Source organism: Scomber scombrus, chromosome 23 (assembly GCF_963691925.1).
Source record: "Scomber scombrus chromosome 23, fScoSco1.1, whole genome shotgun sequence".
Classification (NCBI taxonomy): Eukaryota; Metazoa; Chordata; class Actinopteri; order Scombriformes; family Scombridae; genus Scomber; species Scomber scombrus.
This window is the reverse complement of record NC_084992.1, coordinates 2,550,826-2,576,864: the sequence shown is the minus strand read 5'-3', so window position 1 is coordinate 2,576,864 and position 26,039 is coordinate 2,550,826. Positions and strand designations below refer to the sequence as shown.

Below are 26,039 nucleotides of genomic sequence, written 5' to 3'. Positions count from 1 at the left end.
CAGAACTCAACAACTCAAACCTACAGAGAAAAAACTGTGCAGCACTGAACAGACTTTATGTCTCAATACTTAATTTATAATCATGACAGTGTTTGATTCCCTCACTCATGAAGGGACTGAAAAGGTTTCTACTACAGAACAAATGTATCAATTGTATTAAAATCTAAAATCCACAGAAATCTGAGCACGAGATACATTTTATATTCATGTTGTAATCTGTTCAGTCACATGTTCTAATAATAAACAGGTATTTTATTTAGTCACCAATGTTATGCATTATGAATGTATTATGCTACCATTTATAATTTTTTATATATTTGCAGTAACATATTGATTTGTTCACAGCCATCTTGGTTATTCCCTTTCCAAAGATTTGCTTTCTGTTTCTCACATATTTAGAAAGTTATTTTTAAAACCTCCAAATGAAAAAATAGTTACAAAACAACAAACATTTAAACTCATCTTCCATGAAGCAGTAGATGTCTTCTGTGTCACTTTTTTGTGTCATATGTTTCTGTTTAACTCATAAATGTTAATATGAGATTGTGTCTCTCCTCTCAGATTGATTCAAAACAAGCTGAAATCCAGAAGCTCCAGACAGACCTAACCACCAAGACAAGAGAGGTTCATACAGTTAATACTGACTTTATTTAGCACAAACGTCATGTTTGTTTCTGTTTTAAATGTTTCTAATGTTTTCTCACCTTTCTATAATTTTCTCTTCATCTCACAAAGAACAAGTGACAGCTGAACACATTTATCACACAGAGTCCAACTCAAAACAAAGTCATGTTCTCTCAGCATCTAATGTTGGTTTTCCTCTTTGTTGGTCTCTACATCTTCAGATTCAGATTCTCACAGACAGTAAACAGGACGCTGAGAGAAATCTGACTGATCTGAAAGCTCAGCATCAGAAGGAGGTCAGTGTCTGTCTATATTTCCTTTTTTCTCGTATAGTTATTAGCATGGATGCCCCGTGCATACAAGTCACCATACAAGAATGGTTCCTGTCAACCAGCAACATTATGTATTTATAACCAGAGTATGAAGAAGACTCTGATTGGCTGACAAGTGAACATGGGAATTATAAAACATTGTTTTGTTGGTAACACCTTATTTTACAGGTCACTTAGTTTTATTTAAATTTTCTGGAAATGTTCAGTGTAATTTGCCTGCCACCTATGTTTTGATTTTAGTTTTTTAGTTAGTCTTAAAGATGAACCTTTTTTTACCCTGATATTTGTTTTATTTTATGTTTTAATAATTTTCTAACTGAAATTCTGAATATATTGAATCCAACTTAAAACAAAGTCATGTTCTCTCAGTTTCTAATGTTAGTTTTGTTGATTTCTACGTTTTCAGATTGAGATTCTCGTGAACAAACATCAGGAATCTGAGAAAACGTTTAAAGCTCAGAATGAGAAGGTCAGTGTCTGTTTATATTTTCTTCTTTGCTTTTGGATTAGCTGTTAGCATTGATGCAGCATGTTTACAGTATAAGTAGTCAGGTGCTGTTAAAACGATCTGATTGGCTGACAAGTATCCATGGAAACAGTTTAACATCAGTTCTCAGTTCAGGTAAACAGCCGACACTGATCCTTTAATAGTCCTGTTATAAGTCTAATAATGTAATCTGATGTGTTCTGATATAGAAAGTAACAGATCCACAAAGTGAGTCTGTTATTATTATAATAATAATTATCATTCTTATTATTTTTTGTATTATTATTATTGTTATTACTACAGTATGTCACACAGGAAAAACACTTGACCTGCAAATCTTATTATTGACATCTGAATGAATTTGAAGTATCAAACTAAAATGAATCTTTTTACTTAAAAGTTTGACTATATTTTTGTTCTTTTTAATTTGTTTTTTGTTGTTTTTTGTACAAATCTTCATATCAAACAATTCCTCCTTTATTTCTGTCACAGATCAGACTTTTACTGCTGTTACAGTTTAAATCCTTTCAGAGTAAACTCTGATTAAATATGAGACAAAACAACTATGTTGCACTAACAGCGTTTTAACACAATCTCACAACATTTGAGCAACATTATAATTTATAACCGGAGAGTCAAACTGATCTGATTGGCTGACAAGTGTACGCAGAAATTATAAAACATTGTTAAAGACTTTATTTAAAAAGAAACTGAACTTTATTTAAATTCAAATGCTGCATAAATCACTTTTTGTGTCATATGTTTCTGTTTAACTCATAAATGTTAATATGAGATTGTGTCTCTCCTCTCAGATTGATGCAAAACAAGCTGAAATCCAGAAGCTCCAGACAGACCTAACCACCAAGACAAGAGAGGTTCATACAGTTAATACTGACTTTATTTAGCACAAACTTCTTTTTTGTTTTTGTTTTAAATGTCTCTAAGATTCACCTTTTTTCTCACATTTTTATCATTTTCTCTTCATCTCACTGTTATTTTCTATTTGTGTTGTTTTTTGTACAAATCTTCAAATCAAACAATTCCTTCTTTATTTCTGTCACAGATCAGACTTTTACTGCTGTTATAGTTTAAATCCATTCAGTGTAAAATCTGATTAAATATGAGACAAAAAAACCTATGTTGCACTAACAGCGTTTTAACACAATCTCACAATATTTGAGCAACATTATCGTTTATAACCAGAGAGTCAAACTGATCTGATTGGCTGACAAATGTCCATAAAACACTAAAATATTAAACCATGTTCTCTCAGCTAATGTTAGTTTTGTTAGTTTGTTCCTTCTTGAAAGTGTTTTCTCATCTTTACCTGTTTTTTAAATTCTTTTTAAAAGCCTTCAATTATTAAATATATAAAATAAACAATAAATATATATTATAAACTACAATAACAACAGAACAATTTATAACAAACAAACCTTTAAACACATCTTCCATCCAGCAGTAGATGTCTTCTGTGTTCTCACACATATAGAACATATGTTTATGTTCTCTGTGTGGTCCAGATTATACTTAGTGGAGTCCAAGTCAAGACTGAGACCAAAACCCAAACATGTACTTGTACTTCAATTCAAATGCTGAATGAATCAGACCTTTAAGTAGCCTTGAGTTTCTATCTTAGCTGTGATTGTGTTGTATAATTAAACCATGTCTTAAAAAACAGCAGCATGTCTCTCATCTAGTCTTTCTCCATGTCTCTCTTCATTCACAGTTGGAGAGAAAACAAGCTGAGCTTCTGAAGGAGAAACTGGACTTAAAGCTAAAACAGGTGAATGTGATCATAATGAAGTGTCTGAATGAAGATGGCTGACGTTAATGAATTACAGATATTAGTGAAACACACACATAACCAGTCACAGTGTGTCAGTGTGATACATGATGGTAGTTTAATTGATCACACAGCACACATTTTTCACCCACAGAAATCACATTAATGCTAAATGTACCGAGTCCAAATCAATCATCTGTCACCAAGTGCTACTCATGGAGGAATGTTGGGTCTCTTTAAATTAACTTAGTAAGAGTACGGTCTAGACCTGCTCTGTGTGAAAACTAACTTGAGTTAACTTTTGTTGTGGTTTGGCTCTATACAATTAAAATATAATTGACCAAAATGACTTAAAGTTGGTATTAGAGCAAATCTAAGACAGTTACTCATATTGTCTTGTGAGACAAAATGAGACAAACATGATGTAACCAATTAGAAATAGGTATTTATCCAGTCCATGATGTAATGGTGCATATACACTTAATAGATAGAAAATGACCCCTTTAATTCTCTCTCTCTCTCTCTCTCTCTCTCTCTCTCTCTCTCTCTCTCTCTCTCTCTCTCTCTCTCTCTCTCTCTCTCTCTCTCTCTCTCTCTCTCTCTCTCTCTCTCTCTCTCTCTCTCTCTCTCTCTCTCTCTCTCTCTCTCTCTCTCTCTCTCTCTCTCTCTCTGTGTGTGTGTAGGGAGACAAAGATGGAAGCTACAGTTCCAGCTACACGTCCAGTCCAGCTAGAGGAAGTTCAAACACTGGATCCAACAGCCCCGTGCCCCGTCAGGTAATAGTGTTGAGAGTGGACAAACATTGTACAAGTACCTCGGTATATATACATATACATCAGGCATCAGATATATCATCTACACATTAACCAAGTATGTATTAAGCTTATTCCACATTTGGGTTTATATCATTTCTCAGCACCAAGACTGTACTCATAGCACTGCTAATAAACACAGCTTCCGTTTTCTTTTGATTTCTTTTCTTTGAATATGACATTGGTGCACTGACCATTCCCTTACATACATACCATGACACAAGAAACCATTTTGAGAAAAATTTCATATCCACAGTACTAAAATGGTTTAATAATTAATCAATTTTTGTTGCCTGAGTAAAGTCTGACTTATTCCCAACAGGCTTCTAGTCAAGGTTCAAGGAGCAACTATGTATCTGCGAACAGGCCAGGACAATCGGGGACCTCTTACCATTCACAGCAATACAGATGATTTTAGGATGGAACAGTGATGTTTTGTCTCTATCATGGTACCATTGTAAATTTCAGCAAATTTGAAAATACACAATAATATGCATTTGTATCTAAAATTAATTATTTGTAAACACAAGGCAGCATCACTTAATGTGATTTAAATGATCTGAAATTATTCAATGTTAATCAAATTGAAGATTATCATGTTGGTTTTGTATCAGAGTTCACAAGAGTTTTGTTTTTTTGTTACTTTACATTGTTATTTGGTATAATAATGTTCTGTGTTATTTCATATTTTTAATACCTTCTGTTTTGTTCAACATTGTAGAAAATAGTAAAAAATTAAATAAAGAAAAATGAATGAGTAGGTGTGTCCACTACTGTGTTAAAATATAATGCACAGAACACTGCTGTAAATATTGAAAAAAGTAAAAAAAATCATGAATTGTGAGACAGATTACGTGTTTTTGAGTGTGTGTTGTTCAAATAGTATTTTTTTTATGCATGTCCTGTTACAATGTATTTAACATAAACGTGTTCACAGATTTACAAAAGGTTAATAACCTACACAATTTGAAAAAACATCAGGATGCCAACTGCAACATATTAAAGACATTTATCAACATGTCTTTTGTCATTTTAAACAGGAAAACACACTAAATCTGAAAAAAATAACTCAATTTGACCTTTAAATTAGATTACTATTCGCTACCTACTATATTATTGCTGGGTAGTGCAACCATGACATAATTTACCATATACTTCCAGTGATTATTTAGTCATTAGCATAGTCATTCATTTATAATTATTAATAATATAAATTATAATGGAGGAAAATAATATAATACCTAATATGAAAAGATTATCTCTAAATTCCTCCTAAGCTTCAAGCTATATGCTCAGTAGATCATACCACGTAATCTTAGAAACAGTACCTCTTATTTGAAAAATATCTACAGTATAAATTCTTTGTACATTTTCAGTTTCGTACCCCCTTATCCCATAACTCACACATTTTCTGTCCTTGTATGTACGCAGGCGGGGAGTTCCTGTCCTCTGAAATGAGGCCAACGTGGAAGTAACTTAAAACTGCATTCTATCAAAAGGCCACCAGGGGGCGACCGTTTTGGTGTCAAAAGGACTTCCGTCTCTATACAAGTCAATGGAGAATTCACCAACTTCTCACTTGATTTCTAACCTCAGTAAACGTTTTCAAAATGTGTTTATGGTCTCAATCGCTAGTTTAAAGCCTTCTTCAATGCAGTATGATGTTCATTTGGGACATTTTGGCCTCCCTGATTTTATATGTGATGATAAAGCACAAAAAAGTGCTGTAAGGTGTAAAATATCTACATTCATTGACTTTTTGTGTCATGCAGTGCTGAAAAATGTTTGTTTAGTTTCTATCAGAATAAAGTTAAACAATCTCTTTTTATATTTGCAAAATTATTAACACAAATTATTAATTACTAATTAATTAATTCACTACAACAATCAAATATACAAACAAGCTTATTCATTTATTGCCCATTATTTATTTATTTTCACTGAATTAATGTTAATTTATTTTCAATGCTCATTCATTAGTCATGTTAATAACTTATTCCTGTGCATTCACTTTTATTATCATTATATAACAATGAGCTCATATTAACTCCACACTGCAGATGATGTCATAGTGCAAGTAAAAGTTCAAGTTTGCAAGTCAACAGTTACAGTCAATGATTTACAGAACATTCAGTTGAGTCAAGTGACTGAGACCAACTTTCAGCAGGTACGTCGTCTTCCTCTTACATTTACCCTTTTTTAACCTTAAATTAAAAATAGGCTTTGACTGTAATTCATATTTTGACTGTGTACCTGTTAGTTTTTAATACCAAACTGGTGTTACTGTGACCTGAAGTCTTTTTGTCCTTTAGCCAAACCTTTGAACTTTGTAACATAAAAAGAGTCCCAGTATACCATGGGATATGAAATGAATATGGCTGGTCCACAACGCATTTTGAAACACTGTGGGACATGCTTCAAAGTATTTAGCTAAATATATTAAAGTCTAAATGTATTTTTAATTGCACAGTTCATTAAAAAAGACAGTGGGAGAAAGTGAAAGTAGTGCTGTGACAAGTCAATATTTGAATAGGAGCTCTGCTAGCCATATTAATTCCTTTAGTTTAGTCTGACTTCAGATTTGTACAGCTAGGAGTATGGAAGTTGCCATCAAGACGAGTATCCCTTATATCTTCACGCATTATTGTAATTACCCACAAACTTGGCAACTCTGCATATATCACACCAATAACATATTGCAGAGTCAAAATAACAAGATGGTTTGACACTAGAAAAAATGTTGGTCGTGACAATTCAGCAACACATTGACACTGACCATCAGCCACTCTGGTGATCCATAATCATCTCTACACTCATGAGGAGAGTGCAGAGATGGAAGTTAAGATTTTATTTCCATTAGATCAAGAAGACCTTCAGTAAAATTCAAAATTCAAAGACAGTCCAAAGATTTAATGGTCATTACAGTTACCCAATTCAGTTGTTGGCTGTACCAGGTAATTTTTGTTTGTTTTGTTGATTGTTGATTTTTTGTCCTTTGTTTTGCGTAAAACACAATTTAAAAGCATTCTGTTGTAATTCTTTTCCGTTCATTTTCAGGGCTCCATGATGCTTTGTAAGACAGACAGACTAATGTGTAAATCTCACCTCAGAGATCTCACTGTTTTGGTTTTCCATCTTCTACTACCACACTTCAGTCAAGGTAATTTACACATAAATACAGATATGAGTGTCTAAACATAATATTTCTACTGTCTATTTCATAGATTTTTTAAAGAAAAAAGTGTCCCTTACATTAACAGCTCATTTATAAGCATTAAAACAGACATTTTGGGTTTCAAGGTGTGTCTCAGCTCACTGGTCCATCTCAGCCAATAATAGCAGCACTTGGTGATGACATCATTTTACCATGTAATCTGGATCCTGCCGTGGATGCTTCTGGCTTCACATTGGAGTGGACGAGACCTGATCTGGACCCCAGATTTGTCCATGTGTGGCGTGATGGTGTTGAGCTTGTGGGTAAAAAGCATAAATCCTTTGAAGGGAGAACATCATTATTTATCAATGAGCTGAAGAACGGAAACATTTCACTGAAACTCTCCAAGGTGAAAGCCTCTGATAAGGGAAGTTACAGATGCTTCATTCCAGGAGCCGAAACACAATCTTTTGCTCAACTAGTTGTTGGTAAATAGATGCATAACCTTTACTTTTTTCCTACTTTTTTAATTCCAATGCAAGAACATATTTACCCAGAGTTTTAAATATTCATTATTATTTTTAACTTCCACTGACATCACTGTTTTCCTTTTGTTCAGTATCAGGTTCTGTCTCTTCGCCTGTCATCAGGTTAGCAGGTGTTGACAGAGACAGAGGAGGATTGGTGTTACAGTGTGAATCTGAAGGTTTGTATCCAGGGCCTGAGGTGTTCTGGCTGGACGGTGAGGGAAACCTCCTCTCTGCTGAACCTACAGAGACAGTCAGAGGTCCTGATGGTCTCTATAATGTCAGCAGCAGAGTGACTGTGGAGAATAAACACAGCAACAGATTCACCTGTAGAGTCCAACAGAACAACATCAACCAGACCAGAGAGACACACATTATTGTTTCAGGTACAGATGCGTTTTTTTTAATATAATAAAATAATAGCTAAGGTATTTTTTATATGAATATCATTTTATTCTATTTTTTTATCATTTCAGATGATTTCTTCATGTTCCCATTCAATTATGCTGTTCCCATCATTACTGGCTTGGCTGTTTGCATTGTGTTCATTTTGGCAATAGTCCTTTTTGTGTGGAGGAAAAACATAACAAGTAAGTCACTAATGAATTGCAGTGCTTTGAACCATTATTCTTGCAACACTCAATAGGAAAAGTGATAAGAAATGTGTAATTGAGTTGAATTAGTCAGTATTTGGTGGGTTATGAAATATTTAAAATGTTTTTCAGTATGTCTGCATTGACTCCTAATTGGTCAAATTTTCAAGTTGTTCTTTTAGCCCTGTCTAAAGTCTCATATGCTCTGATATCTTCCTAAACTGAAGCTTATAGCCTTTTATTTTTACACAGACAAAATGAGGAACTACACGGTCAAAAGTGAAAGAGGACAAAATGGGAATGACGCTGAAATGCAGCCTCTCAATACAGATCGAAAAGAGGGAGAGCAGCTTATGACAACTCCAACAGTGTTAGAAAAGAACAAAGGGGGGAAAAAGAAAACCAAAAATGTAAGTAAATACATTATAGAGTTATTTCCAGTCATTTGTCAGGCGTAAACATGGCGTGATCCCAGATTCCCAGAGTATGGCTGAGGCTGTTGCTATTTCAGTGTTTTTCAATTCATGAGTCAGTAAATTGACAGATGTCGGATGTTCAGTTTTTTCACAGTAAGCACTTTACAATTTAACCCATTTTTTGCAAGCAAACATTAGGATTATCTTTAACATGGTTAAAAATATACTGCATATGCTAACCAAGCTAACAGCTAACATTGTTGTTAGGGTCAGTCCACCCTCTTGTCCAAATACGTCACTTCTGGTTCAAAAATTCTTATATGGGGATGGTTGCAATACGGGAGGCTTCAAAACAGGAGTCCACAAAGTAATGGTTTACATCACCTTGGCTACGGTATATGTTTCCAGTAGAGGAAAAAAGACACCAAGAAATAGAAAGAGAGAAAAGACAGACAAATGTTAAGTCTCCTACATGTCTACAAGTTTTCACTCTTCTCCTACATCTTCTTACATCTTGCCTGATCATCATTCTCTCTCTCAATTTAACAAGCAGACATTAAATCAGCAGCTCCAGGAAGAGCAGAAGAAGAGGAAGGAAGCTGAGAACAGATTGAAGACCATGGAGCAGGAGCTGGAGCACATGAACAAGGTTTATCTTTACTTAAATATAATAATAGTGTTATTACTATTGATAATAATAATAGTAGTACTAATGATAACTAGATAATTCCAGGGAAATTTTGAGTGCCACAGGGCTGCTGCCGGGACAAGTACACAATTTATTTCCAGTGTTCAAAAGTCACCCTGATCATATTCTGCTTTCGAGAATTAAGTACATCTTACTAGTCAGTATCAAGTGTAATGTACTTTATTCTCAACTTAACATCCCTGAAAATATTAAGTAAATGTTAATCATATTTAAGCATAAATAATATTTATTTAAACTAATTAAGTAAAGTCTACTTCATTTTTTCACAGACATGTTTTCATCTTTATTGCTATGAAATAAAGTCTACATTTCTGAATAGGCCTTCTGTGAGCAGCTAATGTAAAGCTAGCGGAGCTTAATGAAGAAGACAGTTTCTTACCTTGAGAGAAGGATCAAAGGGGAGAGCTGTATTTCTGTCTCCATATGTTAATGAGGTGGGCGGTTCTAGCGTTAGTCTTAAGGTCTGTGTAAAGTAAGTATAAATAAATATGTGTTCTGAGTTTGACATACCACAGAAAAGTGTGGTGTTAACCACCTTGCCAATTGTGAATGATTAAAAAAATCGCTAAAAAATGTGAAATTAGGCTTCAAAGTTGTGTAAAATTCAGCCTCTGTCTCTGCTCCCAATCGCTGTGGGCGTGCCCTGCTGAGTTTGCTGGAGCCCCGCCAACCACCGAGTGTCACCTGTCAATCAAAGTCACCACCTCTACCCTAAACATGGACGCTATTGCTGAGAGCTAGCTCGTTTAACTGGCAAAACAGACAGACAGGAATTAGCCAATCTCAAAAAAGTAGGTCCGTTTCTGCCCAGCAACAGGTTGCTCAGGACAGCTAAGGCCCTACGGTTGCTACGGCGATGTGTGAGGATCTGCTTGGAAATTCTCAAAATGCCCCCAGAATTTGGCTTCTGACAAGGTCCCGAACAATTGCAAACTGTGAGGAAACCGTAACTCCTGTCCAAAAACACTGTAAGAGACACAGAAGCCGGTAGATTCTGACAGCGTTTATTTTATTCAGATATTCCTTTAAATGAACGAGTAAGCTCAGTGCGAAGACAGAGTGAGATTCTTTTGGAAAAAAAAAAGACGATTACATTACAGTCAATGGGGAGCTAGACAGGTATTGCCGCCGGTCTCGGCCCCCCCTGTTTAAATTTTGTGCAGACCCCGCCTATCAACGTCACATTTTATGAATCCCAACACCTATGTCTACATTTTGACAAAAAATTATTTGTCTCCTTTTTTACGATTTGGCCGTGAGCTCGAGTTAAAAATAAAAAATAAGGTTATTTTTTACTGGTTTTCACACTCAAGCTAACTGACGCTTCCACTCTAACTTTGAAGAAAAAGTGATTTCCACTCCTTGTTTGACTGCTCATAGTTTGAAAAGGTTACATGTTATGTAAAAACGGTTTGGTGTTTTGGAGAGATTACAAGTTTTCCTCCGTTTTAAAGTTTGAATCAAATTTCTACGTGCAAGTATGAGAGAGCTAGGTCTCTCCAAAAAAAGGTGAAATTAAGGTGAAATTATGTGGGTTTTTAAAAAAAATCCCATTCATTTCCAATGGAGAATTATTCATGTTTTTTTGGGAATAACGTTGGGAAAAATTGGAATTTCAACACCAACAGTCATAGCACCTTTTTCCAGATCGAGCCACACGTTTTGATGTATATATTGTTGGGGTTTTCGCAAAGCTGCGGGACGAGTTACGCGACACGAAATTTGGCGGAAGAATCATAATGAGTATTTAGAAGATTAATAATATAATACACTACAAGTTACAAAGCGCTTCACATGGCAGCAAAATACACAAGTCATAAAATAATTAGGTTTTAAAAGAGAACAGATAAAAACAATTTAAAGAGTAAAAAACATTTCAATGTAGGAAAAGGCAAGACTAGACACACTATATTTAAAGGAGTCAAAGGAAAGGACAGGCAAGGCTCTATAATACGCTAATTCCTTTTTGTAGTCATATTATTTATGTATAGACAATATCAAAATACAAGGTCAAAGAGCAGATCCAAATGGAGTAGAGACCAAGTCCAAACTGAAGTTAGACCAGTTAGTTTGTAGTATTAAGGTTTAAATGTTAATACATGAACATGTCACCCATCTTGTGTCTCTTAATCTTCTCTCTGTCCTTCCAGGTTGAAAATAAACACGCTGAGCTACAGGAGCTCCATGAAGAGCATCAGAAGAAGGAGAAAGACCTGCAGGCACTGAAGGAGAAGCTTGAGACCAATAACAAAGAGGTTATTTTATTTTCTCTAAATACTTTTGTTTTTATTTAGATATCTCATCATCATTGCTGTTCAAGGCAGACATATAGATCCATACACCATGACTTTCTTACATTCATATCCTCTCAGTAACATGTATCATATAAAATCTTCCTATAAAATCTATAAAATCTTTATGTCTATATTACATTTGTAGTATTTTAACACATAATTACTCATGCTATTTAATGTGTCCCTCATTTTTTTCATTATCTCTCTCCAGTTGTTGACAATTCAAAACTCTCAATCCCGTATATGGGTAAGTGATCATGTTATGCAAGTGCAATAGTATATTCCCACACTTCCTAATGTAGAAAATATCTCAGCAGTGGAAACACCACAACACCAAGTTAGTCCATTGTTGACATATATTCATTATTTGTGTTGTTGAGACAGTCAGACTGAATTATCTGCTGGTCATTAAATGACAGATTAAATTGAGCAGCACTGAACAATTTTAATGTGTAGCCAGCTCTGATTGTGCCTAAACCCACTAACAGTGTCAAAGGACATATGAAAAGGTTAAAGATGTTTCAGTTAAGTTTAAGTTTAAGTTTGTGAAAGCATTAATATTACATGAATGTAAATGGATAGAGAGAGGGAGGTGGAGAGAGTCCCCCGGCAGTCTAAGCCTATAGCAGCATAAACTAGGAGCTGGTCCAAGACAAGCCTGGCCGGCCCTAACTATAAGCTTTAGCAAAAAGGAAAGTTTTAAGTGTTCTAGTAGGTACATAAAGCACTATGAGCTCTTTAAGATGTGATGGAGCCTGACCATTAAGAGCTTTGAAAGTGACTTTGAAATTCTATTCTGGATTTTACAGGAAGCCAATGCAGCAAAGCTAAAATATGAGTAATATGATCTCTCTTTGTAGTTTTTGTCAGTACACGTGCAGATGCATTCTGGACCAGTTGGACAGTCTTTAATGATTTGTTAGGACAGCCTGATAAAAATTAAATTGCAGTAGTCCAACCTAGAGGTAACAAATGTGTTGACTCGTTTTTCAGCGTTATCTTGAGACTTGAGAATGTGTCTGATTTTTGTAATATTACGCTGATGAAAAAAGGCAGTCCTTGAAATTTGTTTTATGTGGGAATTGAAGGACAAATCCTGATCAAATATAACTAGGTTCCTTACAGCTACATTTGCATATGACTTGCATGCAATTTGAAAGTGTGTTATTTATACACATATTTGTGAGACTGGGTTAGTACTTTATGTTCTGTCACATGTTTTAATATGGTCCAGGGTTTAAGCAAGGAGGACCAGCTGAAAAAGGAGATGGCTGAAAAGGAAGTGAAGAAGTTGAAAGAGGAGGAGAAGACCAAGGAGAATGAATTAAATACCACACACGAGCAGGTTCATATTTATATATTTTCCTCAAAAGATGTATTCCAGGCCACCTATTGGTTTGTGTTGTTTCTCTTCAAGTCTTCCATATATTTATCCATTTATTTTTGCACATTTAAAACAACAAATGAATTTATTTTATGAGCAGAATAACAGTGCCCCCAACTAGTTATATTTGTAAACCATCCCTGAGATACTATTAATCCAAGAAGAAGTGAACCTTTATCCTTAAAGCCTTTTTCTCATTAAAGTGAAATAAGTTAATTAAAGCAGAGCATGAATACAGCATTTATATAACTAGTCGGTTAGTCGCAATCTCACACTCTACTACAGAAGTGATACAATGAATGGCTATTATTGAAATAATGTTGGTATCATAAATGGTTTGATTTCATGAAAGTATTAAGGATTATGACTTTAAACACCTTCTGAAATGTTGTGACAATTTCAGTAATTAGACATACAAATTAAACTGTTAGCGTTGGTGGGCGTATATTCACTCAAATGTGCATTTCTATCATGTCTGAAATGATCTTTCCTCCTAGATTGAAGAAAAACAAGCTGAATTCCAGAAGCTCTGTGATGATGTTCAGATGTCAAAAAACAACCTGCAGAGGCTGATGGAGAAGCTGGGGACCAACAAGAAGGATGCTTATGTCTGTACCTTAATTTTTCTGTTTCTGTTGAGATAGTTTTTGATAGTCCAGTCTAGTAAAGAGAGAAAGCAAATCATCTGTCAATATGCAAAGGTTTAGTTTTATGGTAGTTATTTATAATAGTTTTTTATTAATCAATTGGTCAGCAATCAAACTAACTCATTAAAAGAACATGTTTAAAGTCTTTAAAGACAGGAGTCTGTGTTGAACAACTAAGACCTTACAATTACATTCATATCTTCAGAATGGTTTCAATTAGCCTGCTTTGATGAAGAAAAATGTTACTTTATCTGTCCAGTTTCAGTTGAAAGGAAACTGAAACCATTTTCTTGTTGGAAGTGTTCATGGCAGATGTACCTGAAATAGAAAATAAAAATCCACAACACAAATTTGCACAGAATTGTACACCACTAAACAACACTGAATTTAGGTCACAATACAACAAATAGCTACACAGCTACATAAAGTGGTTTCCCCGATTGAAGAGGGCCAACTGATGATAATAATTTTAAAAAAGAGTATTTTTCATCTGGATAGAAAACATTGTTGTTTATTCTCGGAAAAAAGTGCTTAGTGTTTTAACAAACCTGTTTTCCCTCTTATGCCAGATGGCTGGCTGGCTCAGCAGCATGTCATCCAATAGGTTCTCTAATAGACTCTGAGACTGCCCCCACCCTGTTGAATTATCAGGAAGGTTTTGGCCATATTTATTGTTGTGTCTGACACTATAGCAGCCGGACATAGGGGAGCCAATTGGACCCCTATATTATCCTCCTTCCATATTCTGAATGTAATCTGTGATGCTGCAGAAACAGCAGTACTGATGTTTTGTTAGTTGATGGCTATCAGTCAGATTCTTTCTTATAACTTTATTAAAAAACTGCGGCTTCTGTCAGAGATAGCAGCGCAGGTGGGCCCAGCTGTGATTCGATCACCTGAGATGCATGTTAAGTAAACATCAGTTAACCAATAATACAATGCAATCCTTTAAACAAAAGCCCACATATAACTAAGCAAAACCATATGACGAAAAGGACTGAACAACAGAAGTATAACATTGGAGATTGAGAAAACAAACAAAACCCATGAGGCCATGACAGCATCACAAAGCAGGAGAAACAATAAGTGCATCTCTAAATTGAGGTAATGATGTGTGCAGGATCTGACAGTAATCATGTCCTGTGTTCTGCTACCCATCTACACCCATAACTGTATGTCCTGACATTGCCTTAACATTAAGTACTAACTTAACTTTATTTATTAACCCTTTTCCACTCTTTGTCAATGAAATGTGTTCAGATTCTGTATGCAAATGAATAAGATATATGAGCTTTGGATACACTTTTACTTACTGTAAAACCACTTCTGAAAGACTAACCATTATCCATCTATCTGTTTGTTAGCTGAAGGTCATTGAGTTGAAGTGCACAGAGCTGCAGCAGACCCAAGACCAACTGAAAAACACATCAGCAGAGCTCAGGAACCTGGAGAAAGAGGTTCAAACACAACATACACACTCCCTTACACACTCCCTTACACACACACACACACACACATACACCCACACATTTCTCTCTCCATGTCAGTATTGTCTTTTTAAAAAAATCTATGCTAGTCACATTTAAATATTATGTGGTCTTTTGTCCTGTTTTTATACTTAAGTCTTAAATGACTCAATCATTTTGAATGATTAATCTGTGTGTGTGTGTGTGTGTGTGTGTGTGTGTGTGTGTGTGTGTGTGTGTGTGTGTGTGTGTGTGTGTGTGTGTGTGTGTGTGTGTGTGTGTGTGTGTGTGTGTGTGTGTGTTGTCTTTTTCCCCTCAGCTTGAGAAAAGCAAACTTAAAGTGCTTGAACTTCAGAATTCAAATAAACCATCTCAAGAGCATGACAACCCCACCGTGACCTGTCAGGGCTCGGTCAGGGGACCTGTTATTGTTGAGTTTGACCAGGACAGAAAATATGTCCATCTCAGAAACTTCTCCAATGAGGTAATATTGTTTGTTTGTTTGTGGATGCTTGCTATTTAAGCACTATATTAGCATGTAATTCCAATGGACTATTTATTAAAAGCTATTCCAAATAGGCTCTTCAAGCATAGGTAATGAACTGCTCACACTACCTCAGGAACAATCTTCTCTTCTCATGTAATGAGTTGAAATGGCATATCTGCATTCATAGCCGCAAAGGATTTGTCTGTGTGTTATCTCCAGGAATAACATTTAACCCAATCTACTGGTTACCTTTTCATACTGTTTATTTTCTGACCCATAACAGGCCATTTTTGAACCAGTGCAACTATCCCTTTAAAATTAGTCCCATTGGTAGAATATTTTGAATCTGTAGTCTATTTGGTGTTCTGTTACTTTATAGAGAAACTACATTCACAATCACACTATTTTATGATATCATTTGTTTTGTATATCCTAGGCCACTTTAGGAAAAGTAATTCAATTTAAGGCTTAAACAATTTCATTTAGCTTGTTTCCATTTCTTTGCCATGTCAAAATGGGTTGAATTTTTTCCCAAATAGTATGCAAGGGTTGAAGCATGGATACGTTTAGGTAACCACAACCACTATTAAGAATAGTTGCAGTAGGAAAAATATCATTAAAGGAAATCAGTCACTGATGCAACATATTCAAATTCCACCCAATGTTCATCCTGACTCAGTCCACAGGAGACCATAAAATGTAGAGAGTATAGTAGAAGCATTTTGAATGAGAGTCAGTTGAAGCAGCTATTGGCTGTTGGTAATACTTCAAGGTCCTTCAGCCTCAAGATGTGGCAGCTGCTGCTTGGAAAAATTACAGAAACTTGGAAAACTGTTGTGACTGACTAGCAGGCTAGCATGTTAGCTGTCAGATCATCAACTAAAGCAGGTCACCGACTGGTCATTTGAATTGCTATTATGCCATCAAGCATCCAGACTGCACCCATTTTTTGTAGAATTTGTGATATGACGTGCAGGATAACGTCACCAAAAATCCCCAGTCAGCAATATAAATAAATACATAATAGAACTTAAAGGAATCATATTATTATTTTTTGTTTCTTTGGCCCAGATCAAATGAACACAACTTTAGAATAGACTTTAGATGTTTTGTGAATACTCCTTTATGTAGTTATCGGGCTATGTGTCTCCCTCTCCTGAGTAACATCTCTCCTGCAGGAACAACCAATGGGATGCTGGGAGTTACAAATACAAGTTGACGACGAACAACCCATCATATACACATTTCTGCCGTCCTTCACACTCAAGGCTGAACAGACTGTCACTGTGAGGTTTTATTCAATATTATTTTTGATGTGTGTTTGTTGAATTTGACTTTTTCTTCCTTTTGTTTGTTTTTTTCAAAATGTGGTTAACTGTTACTGTAACAGTGTCTGAATCTGTCCATGTCTTATGTATAAATATGGGCAACACAACTCCACTTCCTGTTCCTATGCAAAAGTGAAGCCAAAATATTCAGGAGCTGCCATCTTGCTTGTGTGATGCCATTTGAAGTCTTATACAGACTTTATATACAGTCAATGCTTCTGTCATTGAGTTCCATTTGAAATAATAATACTAAATGAAATAAATACAGATCTGCTTTAAAATAGAATTAATGCTGTCTTGTTGTGCAGTGTGACTAGCCAATCACAGTACAACCAAATGTGTTTTTGTTGTTTTTAATCAAGTGATAGACTTAGGGGTTATAATGTTTACCTGTACGGTAAATCTGTAGATATCTGCTCCTTTCAGATCTGGCCTTCAAATAGTGATGTTGATCACAATCCCCCCACAAACTTGGTATTGTGGAAATCCTGGGACCCTGCAGACAAACTACTGGCCACCCTCCTCTGCAGCTCTGGACAGGTCTGACATCACCTCACATCACACCTTGAAAAATACAGTATATGGCCAATTAATACATTTAAGCAGAAACCCTCGTACAAAGTTTGCTGTGGAAGAAATTGACTGGCCTGCAAAGAGCACTGATTTAATTCCTATCCAACTCCAGTTATTGGGCATTTATAGCAGCAGAGTAATGAACATGTAGCTTTCAAGTGTCATAGTGTCCACATACATTTGGCCTCATTGTGCAATTATTACATTTTGTTTTTTCTCTGTCACCAACAGGAAATGGCCAATACCAAAGTGAATGTCACCATAGAAGCAAACTGTGATCACTACAGCTAAACTCAGCGGAATTCATCACACTTGAAAACAACAATTATTATACATCTTCAATCATCAATAGCACAGCTTGTATCTCCCTATAGAAACCATTATTGTTTTACTACTACTGCACATTTGACACCAATCTATAGTGATCAAAGTTCAAATATGGAACTATTAAATTCAACCCAAAATCAAAATTTAGGCTAATGCAACTCAAGAAATGTTTTGTGTGTATGTATGTATGTATGTATGTATGGATAGATGGATGGATGGATAAGAAGCTGGATAACTAATATTTGAATTTGACCCTGTAACACTCCAAGAGTCCAGACGCTCAATATTTTATCAAGAAAATTCAATTATTTTCAAACATGTTTTTATAAAAAGAAATTTGACCTTTGAAATGCAGCTTTACAACATATAGATAAATATCTCTTTTTTTAATAGGGTGATATTGTTACATTAACACTGAAACATGTTCTACTCAGATAAAGTAATATATTTGCTTGTTTCATGAAGTTGCTTAAATATTAAATATATTTTTTTTTGAACACTGGGGTTCTAAATTGTACCTTATCCTCAGAAAATCGTGAAAAAAAAATTGTGTTTTTCAATGGTGCATTCATGTAGATATAGGGATGAAGGCGATAACAGTCCAGGAAATCAAGAATAAGTTGCACTGTTCGTATTGTTTAACTGATATGTCATTCTAACATTGTGGGGTACAGTATGACTGGTCAGCAAAACTCAAAGTTTTGTGGATGACGGGATGATGAGTTCTGTACCACTTCATAAATCTGCTGATTTATTTCACAATGACCACCTGATATTTGACATTAATGGTTGGATTGTCGATTTTGTTTTGTTGGAATGTGTATATAATGTTTTGTGTATATGTGTAAGTTCATTAAAAAATTCATTCAAGTCATTCATTCATTCATATATCGCTTACCACTAGGAGGGTACATAAAAAGAAGAAACGGAGGATAATCAAACAAGTTTAATCTTTTAGGTTTTGGGTACTTGCTGAATAAATTTGAGGCCTGTGAATCAGAGTATTATCATTAACATACTGTAAGTTTATAGCTTGTATGTTACTCTTTATCTTGTAATGTACAATGTTGTACTGGGCACACATTGTACCGGGGGCTTCAGAAGTCTGGCTTTATGTTGACTGACACTTTTGCTACACTGGGTGCTGTTCATTGCTGTTATGGAGTACAGTAAAGTCAAAAGTTCTAAGATCTAATAGCTGTTGTAGAAGATGACTGATTTTATGTCCTGTCCAAGAGTATCTGTCATAAACAGCAAAGAACACAAACACTACATTGATAACTTAACAAAAGTTGATGAGCTATGTGTATTTTCATAACTTTCAAAGTCAGTTGTGTCTCTTTAAACAGTAAACCAACTTAAGAACCGAGCAGATTTAAAGCCAAAGCACAGGTAATAGTTATAAAAAAACATCTCTAGTGTCCCTCAACAACAGCTCTACTGAAGACAATTCAAGGTGTCTCTCATTTAAGCAGCAACCGTTGATGATGGAGGCTCATTTGCCACTCTCAACTGCTTGTGATTTGTTGCTTGTGAATATGTACCAATTAATTAAAATACCTAAAGGATATCTAACTTACTAATTTTAAAATCCTAGATTGTTTCAGAATTATTAATTAACTTCCCCTCTTCATCCTTGTACCAACATCTATTTATTGGTATGCATTGCGCTGTGCATACTAATAAATAGTATAAAATATAAGTATAAAATATGACTGTAAATTGGAAAGAATTATAATCTAAAAGGCTGTAATTTAAACCATTACCCTGAATGGTTTAGATCAGTGATTCCCAACGGGGGAGCGCAACAACCCCTAGGGGGCGCCAAAGATCCACTGGGGGTTGTGAAGCCCTCTTGACTTTTAAGGGGTGTAATAATTTTAATGTATTAAATACACTGAACAAAAATATACACTTTTGTTTTTGCTCCCATTTTTCATGAGCTGAACCGAGATGGATTATCTCGGCAAAGTGCTCACTAACACAGATTTAGACAGATTTGTGAACAATATTTGAGAGAAATAGGTCTTTTGTGTATAAAGACAATGTTTTAGATCTTTGAGGTCAGCTCATGAAAAATGGGAGCAAAAACAAAAGTGTTGCGTTTATATCTTTGTTCAGTGTATATAGTGAGGATAAGGGCTTGTGTAACGTGAACATGCCTCCTGCAGTATACAGAGAGCTGGCTGGCAGGTCGGCGCAGTAGAGCAGCAGAGTGACAAACAGCGGTGGAGAGTTGCCACAACATGTCAACTCGTTACGTTGCTGTGATTTCAATAAGAGCTTCGTGAGTAAAAAGCCAAGAACAGTCATTTACTGATTTATCAGTGCTATCCGTGCTAAATAGGAGCAGGCTTATAATGACGGAAATGATTGCGGTTAAGAGTGGGATTTTTGCAACAATTAAATTAATCATAGATCATAATAGGAAACAGAAAAATGAGAATGGCCACTGTATATAGAATTAATTATTCTCTGTTGAAACACAAGAGCCAGTAACTGAGAAAATTGCCACTCCTTGCCTTTGATGTTTAATTCTATCACAGATATAACATTATATTTTCACAACTAAAATGTATTTATAAACTACCTAAAAAATGGGATTTTAAAATAGGCAGTATATCCAGTATATGTTTTGATTTCTGTATCCAGCCTCTCTGGGATAACATCTGCTATCACTCTGCTGTTGATAGCAAACAAAAACATGCCACATATTTAATGTCTCTGAACATTTCATTATCATATTATCATGGGTATGGAGGGGGGTAGGACCCAAATGCAGCACAACAGCAGAGAGAAGTTAGAAATTATCTTTATTATATAGTCCGCAAGGTAACTGTACAGTTGTATGGTAGAATGCGTAGGCAGGTAAGGCAATGCCAGTAGCACTCATGGAGATGAGGTTGACCAAGCTGGAGTCTCTGGGCTCTCCTGACAGGATCTAAGCCGGAGGACGCCACACAGCCACAGGTAGACAGGAACAGGCGATACTCAAAGTCAGGGACAGAAGGCTGGTGCATTTACCGGGATAGACACGAGGAGAAAGCAATCAGGGTCGAAACCAGGGAATCAGTCCGTGAAATAGTGCTGGAAGGTCTGGCATGAAGCAAACAACAATCTGGCAAGGAATGAGTGAAGAGATTGATTACAGGATGAGCTGCAGCTGAGAGTCCAGGTAAACAGGGTTAATTGATGAGGTGGGTGTGGCTGATTAGCAGGAGTGTAGCAGGGGTGTGGTGAATCAAAATTTACCAGCAGCAGGAGGGTAACAGAGCAGACTGTGATACATATAAGCTGAAAGAATAGTCATGTCAATCCTTTTCAGCATCATAGAACACACACACACACACATAAGTATGACAGTGAAATAAAAGGGTAAAAAATAGTTGGGAACCACTGCCTTAGATCATTGATTGGTAACGCGTTAACACACAGCCCTCTCAATCAAATAGGTGGATGGGTCCCTTTTTTCTGTTATTGTTGGTGTGAACTTTCTCTAGCTTACTGCTTGTTTTTTTCTGTAGTAGGTGTATTTTTATTTACTTATTTTTTTCTGTTTTTCTTTCTTTTATTTATTAATTGTACATGAATAAAAAAAGAGTATAATTTTTGATTAACAAACCATGTTACCTTAAAAATCTAAGAAGAGTATTGAAAGGTTCCTCAGCTCAAGCGAAGGATGAATGGGTGGTCAGTTTAGGACAGTTTATAAATGATTTACTAAAAAAAATAGTGCTGCTTTGGTATCGGTTTCACAAATAAGGAAATACTTAATCTTTTGGCACATCAGCATCAGATTATTATCAGTATCAGAACTTTGAAATGATTGTGCAAATGACTGTGTCTATTTTGAAGAAAGTACCACACGGACTTGGAAGAAATTAGTTTAATATTCAACATTCATTTTACATTCAAAATACAAACCTGTTTTTTTTTGTTTTTTTTTTACAAACTTTCTTATTTTAACATTTTTATCGGTTGTGTTTGAGGAAGAGGTTTATAAACACCAACTGTGCCAGGCTGAAGGATACTTAATCAGCTTGCTTTACACATTTCTACTGTTGCCAGTTTGCCATCCAACTTTTAACCAAATTTCCACAATATCAGAAAGAAGGAAATCATTATTTGGAGTTGGTGCATTGGGATAAACAGCAGGTGGTGATCATTTTCCATTCATTGCCTTTAAATCATTGCAGAAGAGGACACAACCAGATGATGTTAAAAGAGGGGAAGTCTAAGCTCAAACAATGAAAAAACATGTGGACAGTGATGGAAATATAACATTTATTTGTTCCATGTATTAATTTGAGGAACGTTACAGTCTCATCATCACTCCACACAGATCTAATGTTTCCTTTACAATCATTAAATCTGCACTTTGTCACACTTTGCTTCTGTTGATTTTTTCACCACAGCAAAGTGTAAAATCTCTTTTGTGATATTATTTTAAGGGCAAATGAAAATGTGAGTAAAAACAGGTGGATGAAAACAGATCTTGTGATAGTGTTAATAGACTTAATATTTGCTTATTCTTCAATCAATAAGCATTAAGACTGAGTAAATCGACCATGTGTTGAAGGATTTGTTTTCTTGTTCTACTCCTTCCCTTTTTCTTCTGACTCAAGCACAATAACCCATAGGGGGCGCCAAAGATCCACTGGGGTTTGTGAAGCCCTCTTGAATTTTAAGGGGTGTAATAATTTGAATGTATTAAATACACTGAACAAAAATATAAACGCAACACTTTTGTTTTTGCTCCCATTTTTCATGAGCTGAACTCAAAGATCTAAAACATTGTCTATATATGCAAAAGGAAATATACAACCCTAACCCATCTCCAGGGCAGGCCCGTGGCATAAACGGTCTCTGCGGTTGTTTAGGGCCACAACCACTAGGGGGGGGTACACGATCAGTGGGACTTTATATTTTGCCAGCTCTTCACACTGCAGTGCGGTATTTTTACATATAAATGATAAACCATTACAAGCCCTTCCCAAACGAGTTAACACAATACCGATTACGCCTATCACTGCCATATAAATCTCAAATTATCTTCAGTCTGTGGAACTGCTTTCCTGAACTGACTGGATGAATGTACGTCTGCCGGTTGAGAAGCTAACTTCCGGTTAGCTATCCGCTAATGTCCGGTTAGCTATCCGCTAACTTCCGGTTAGCTATCCGCTAACTTCAACGCAGAAGAAATCATTTAATTGTGCGGCTCTTCAAACTGTCTAAATGTTACCGGATATATGGATACATTCTGCTTACAGCGACACGAGTCGTTTGGCGGGAGTTATATGATGTTCAAACTATTTATTTACTGTTTTACAGCAGCAGCAACGAACTCTGTGTAACCATGGTAACTAAGATACACAGTAGGTGTAACCATGGTAACCTAGCTATACAGTAGGTAATACTACGGTAAGGATGTTATAAGGACTATTAAGACTCACAGGCCTCATTAGATTAACTTAATCAACCATATAAATGTGATATTTAAACACGTTTTAATTTTTCTTTAATCACTTTTAAATCCAAATGAGCATTTTCCATCCAGGAGGGAGAGTTTGTGTTTCTATGGTTTCTATCAGCAGCTGCTCTGAACATTTAGTGGCACTGAACAGCCAAAGAAGAGAAAACTGGACATGGAAAACTATCACAGTATAAAGGTATGTTATTGTTTATTGAATCTGATTAAATGACCTGACATGTCATTTTCTTGCATATTATTATTTTTAGCTGAAACGTTTAGCATTAAAAACTAACATCAGTAGGACTGTGACCTCATTTATAATTCACAACGGCTAGCTTAACTAGCACCCAATGTTTTCTTGCAACATGAAAGTGGTGGTTTGATTTATTATTTTTATTTATTTTATTATTTTAATTCACCTACCTATCTAACCTTGTGTGTCCAAAAAGCCCCAAAAAGTTTCAGGCTAACCACTAGCTTTCTAGTTATGTTAAATTGTATTTCCGAAGATCATATTTGGACATATTAAAATATAACTGGATCATTTGAATATTTTGATAAAATTGTATTTGTTGTGTGGTTAATATATAGGCCTGAAATATACATGTAATGTACCTTGGTTATGTCTTCTAGCCTATATTTAAATATTTTGGAGCAACTTCTACTGCACCAGGAGCATCTACCTCATCAGCTGACTGCTGCTGAGGGAACATGGTCAGATACTTCAGGGTCATCTCCTCCCTCCTCTGATGTGAATGCAGCTTCAGAGCTCATAACTGCTGAACCACAGCCTTCTACATACCCTGCCACCCCCCAACATCCAGTGCCAGCACTACCTATAGATTAATTTCACACATTTTAATAAACTTTGTTTTCAAATAAAGTCAGAGAGTTATTGTTAATTCATGTTCCATCTCTAGTGTTTGTGTTCATGTTCGTTCAGTTATGAGCAGGTTTGGTGGTTGTGTCTGAAGTGTTTTGGGGCAACAAACAGAATTTTGTTAAGGGCCACCAAAATCCTGCCCATCTCCTTCGCATTGAGTTGATCAGGTTGTTGATTGTGGCCTGGCGAATGTTGGTCCACTCCTCTTCAATGGCTATGCGAAGTTGCTGGATATTGGCAGGAACTGGCAACAATCAACAACCTCATTAACTCTATGCGAAGGAAATGGGTTAGCAGGGTTAGGCAAATGGTGGTCACACCAGATACTGACTGGTTTTCTGACCCCCCCCCCAGACCCCCTCAATAAAGCAAAACTGCACATTTCAGAGTGGCCTTTTATTGTGGCCAGCCTAAGACACACCTGTGCAATATTCATGCTGTCTAATCAGCATCTTGATATGCCACACCTGTGAGGTGGGTTGGATTATCTGGGCAAAGGAGAAGTGCTCACTAACACAGATTTAGACAGATTTGTGAACAATATTTGAGAGAAATAGGTCTTTTGTGTATATATACAATGTTTTAGATCTGACATTAGATGTTATTGATGACATCTACATAATTGAGAAAAAATAATTGTGTCTATTAAATTACTATTACTCAAATGTACTGACAATATAATAATTGCTTATAATTTGGTTGTTTGCTAATCAGATAAATCAGATGTTGCAATCTGTTTTCCAAAATATTTGGGTCCATTTATTTTTTCCATTTACTTCTCACAGTGACAATTTTAGTGTAGACAAAATTCAGCAGTCGTTTATTTTAAAAGTATTCATTTTTATTTATACTACAATATCACAAGCAAACATTATAAATTCAACAAATGTTACTCTAAAATCTTGATATTAAAAACATCAAAGGGAATGTTGATATTAAAAACAGAAACAATTTATTTAGTTAATAAAAAGAAAATTAAAAACAAAAAACACGTTTTCATTTGAGTTAATTACAATCACAAAATTTCAATTGTAAATGTTTTTCACATTTTTTCATATATATCCAATCATCTTTACTGTATGTGATGTCGCTTTACTCCAATGTAGATTTAAAAAGAGAGCTTTGAGAAAGTTGAAAAAACTATGTACAGTCATATCTTTAGAGCCCTATTGGATGCATTTTATCACAGACAACACAAAGTTTAAAAAAAAAAAACACTAAACACCAAAGAAAAATGCAAAAGAAAATCATGTTTTTACAATATTAAAAAAGTGAGCATAAAAACAACATAAAACATTATTATAAAACTTTAGTCAAGGTTTTATGTAATTTTTTTGTTTTTATAAATGGATATTTTTTGTTTTTTCTAACAAACTTCCTTATTTAAACATTTTTATCAGTCATGTTTGAGGAAGAGGTTTAGAAACACCAACTGTGTCAGGCTGAAGGATACTTAATCAGCTTGCTTTACACATATCTACTGTTGCCAGTTTTTCATCCAAGTTTCCACAATATCAGCAAAATTAAATAATTATTTGGAGTTGGTGCATCCCGACAAACAGCAGGTGGCACTAATTTTTCAGTCGATGCCTTAAAACCATTGCGGAAAGGAACAGATGATGTCATTAAAAGAGGCGGAGTCAAAGCTCCAACAATGAATTAACATGTGGACAGTGATGGAAATATGACATTTGTTTGTTCCATGTATTAATTTGAGGAACGTTACAGTCTCATCAT

General features: G+C 35.4%; 2 protein-coding genes across 2 annotated transcripts in view; both read left to right on the top strand.

Annotated features, from left to right (window-relative positions):
- Positions 1-26,039, top strand: part of LOC134006303 (lamin-A-like) — a 154,426-nt gene that overhangs the window by 23,107 nt on the left and 105,280 nt on the right. The window lies entirely within an intron of this gene.
- LOC134006139 (lamin-A-like) lies at positions 12,787-18,820 on the top strand. The gene is made up of 7 exons (XM_062445227.1): positions 12,787-13,079; positions 13,616-13,726; positions 15,130-15,222; positions 15,551-15,715; positions 16,897-17,004; positions 17,473-17,586; positions 17,851-18,820. Exons 1-7 carry the CDS (start codon positions 12,960-12,962, stop codon positions 17,908-17,910), a joined length of 771 nt encoding a protein of 256 aa, XP_062301211.1. The 5' UTR covers positions 12,787-12,959; the 3' UTR covers positions 17,911-18,820.

Bases quoted from the DNA above. Each gene is read 5' to 3' on its own strand.
- LOC134006139 (XM_062445227.1), top strand. From the start codon at position 12,960: ATGGTCCAGGGTTTAAGCAAGGAGGACCAGCTGAAAAAGGAGATGGCT. The intron at 13,080-13,615 runs GTTCATATTTAT...CTTTCCTCCTAG, and splicing joins TAAATACCACACACGAGCAG to ATTGAAGAAAAACAAGCTGA. The intron at 15,223-15,550 runs GTTCAAACACAA...TTTTCCCCTCAG, and splicing joins TCAGGAACCTGGAGAAAGAG to CTTGAGAAAAGCAAACTTAA.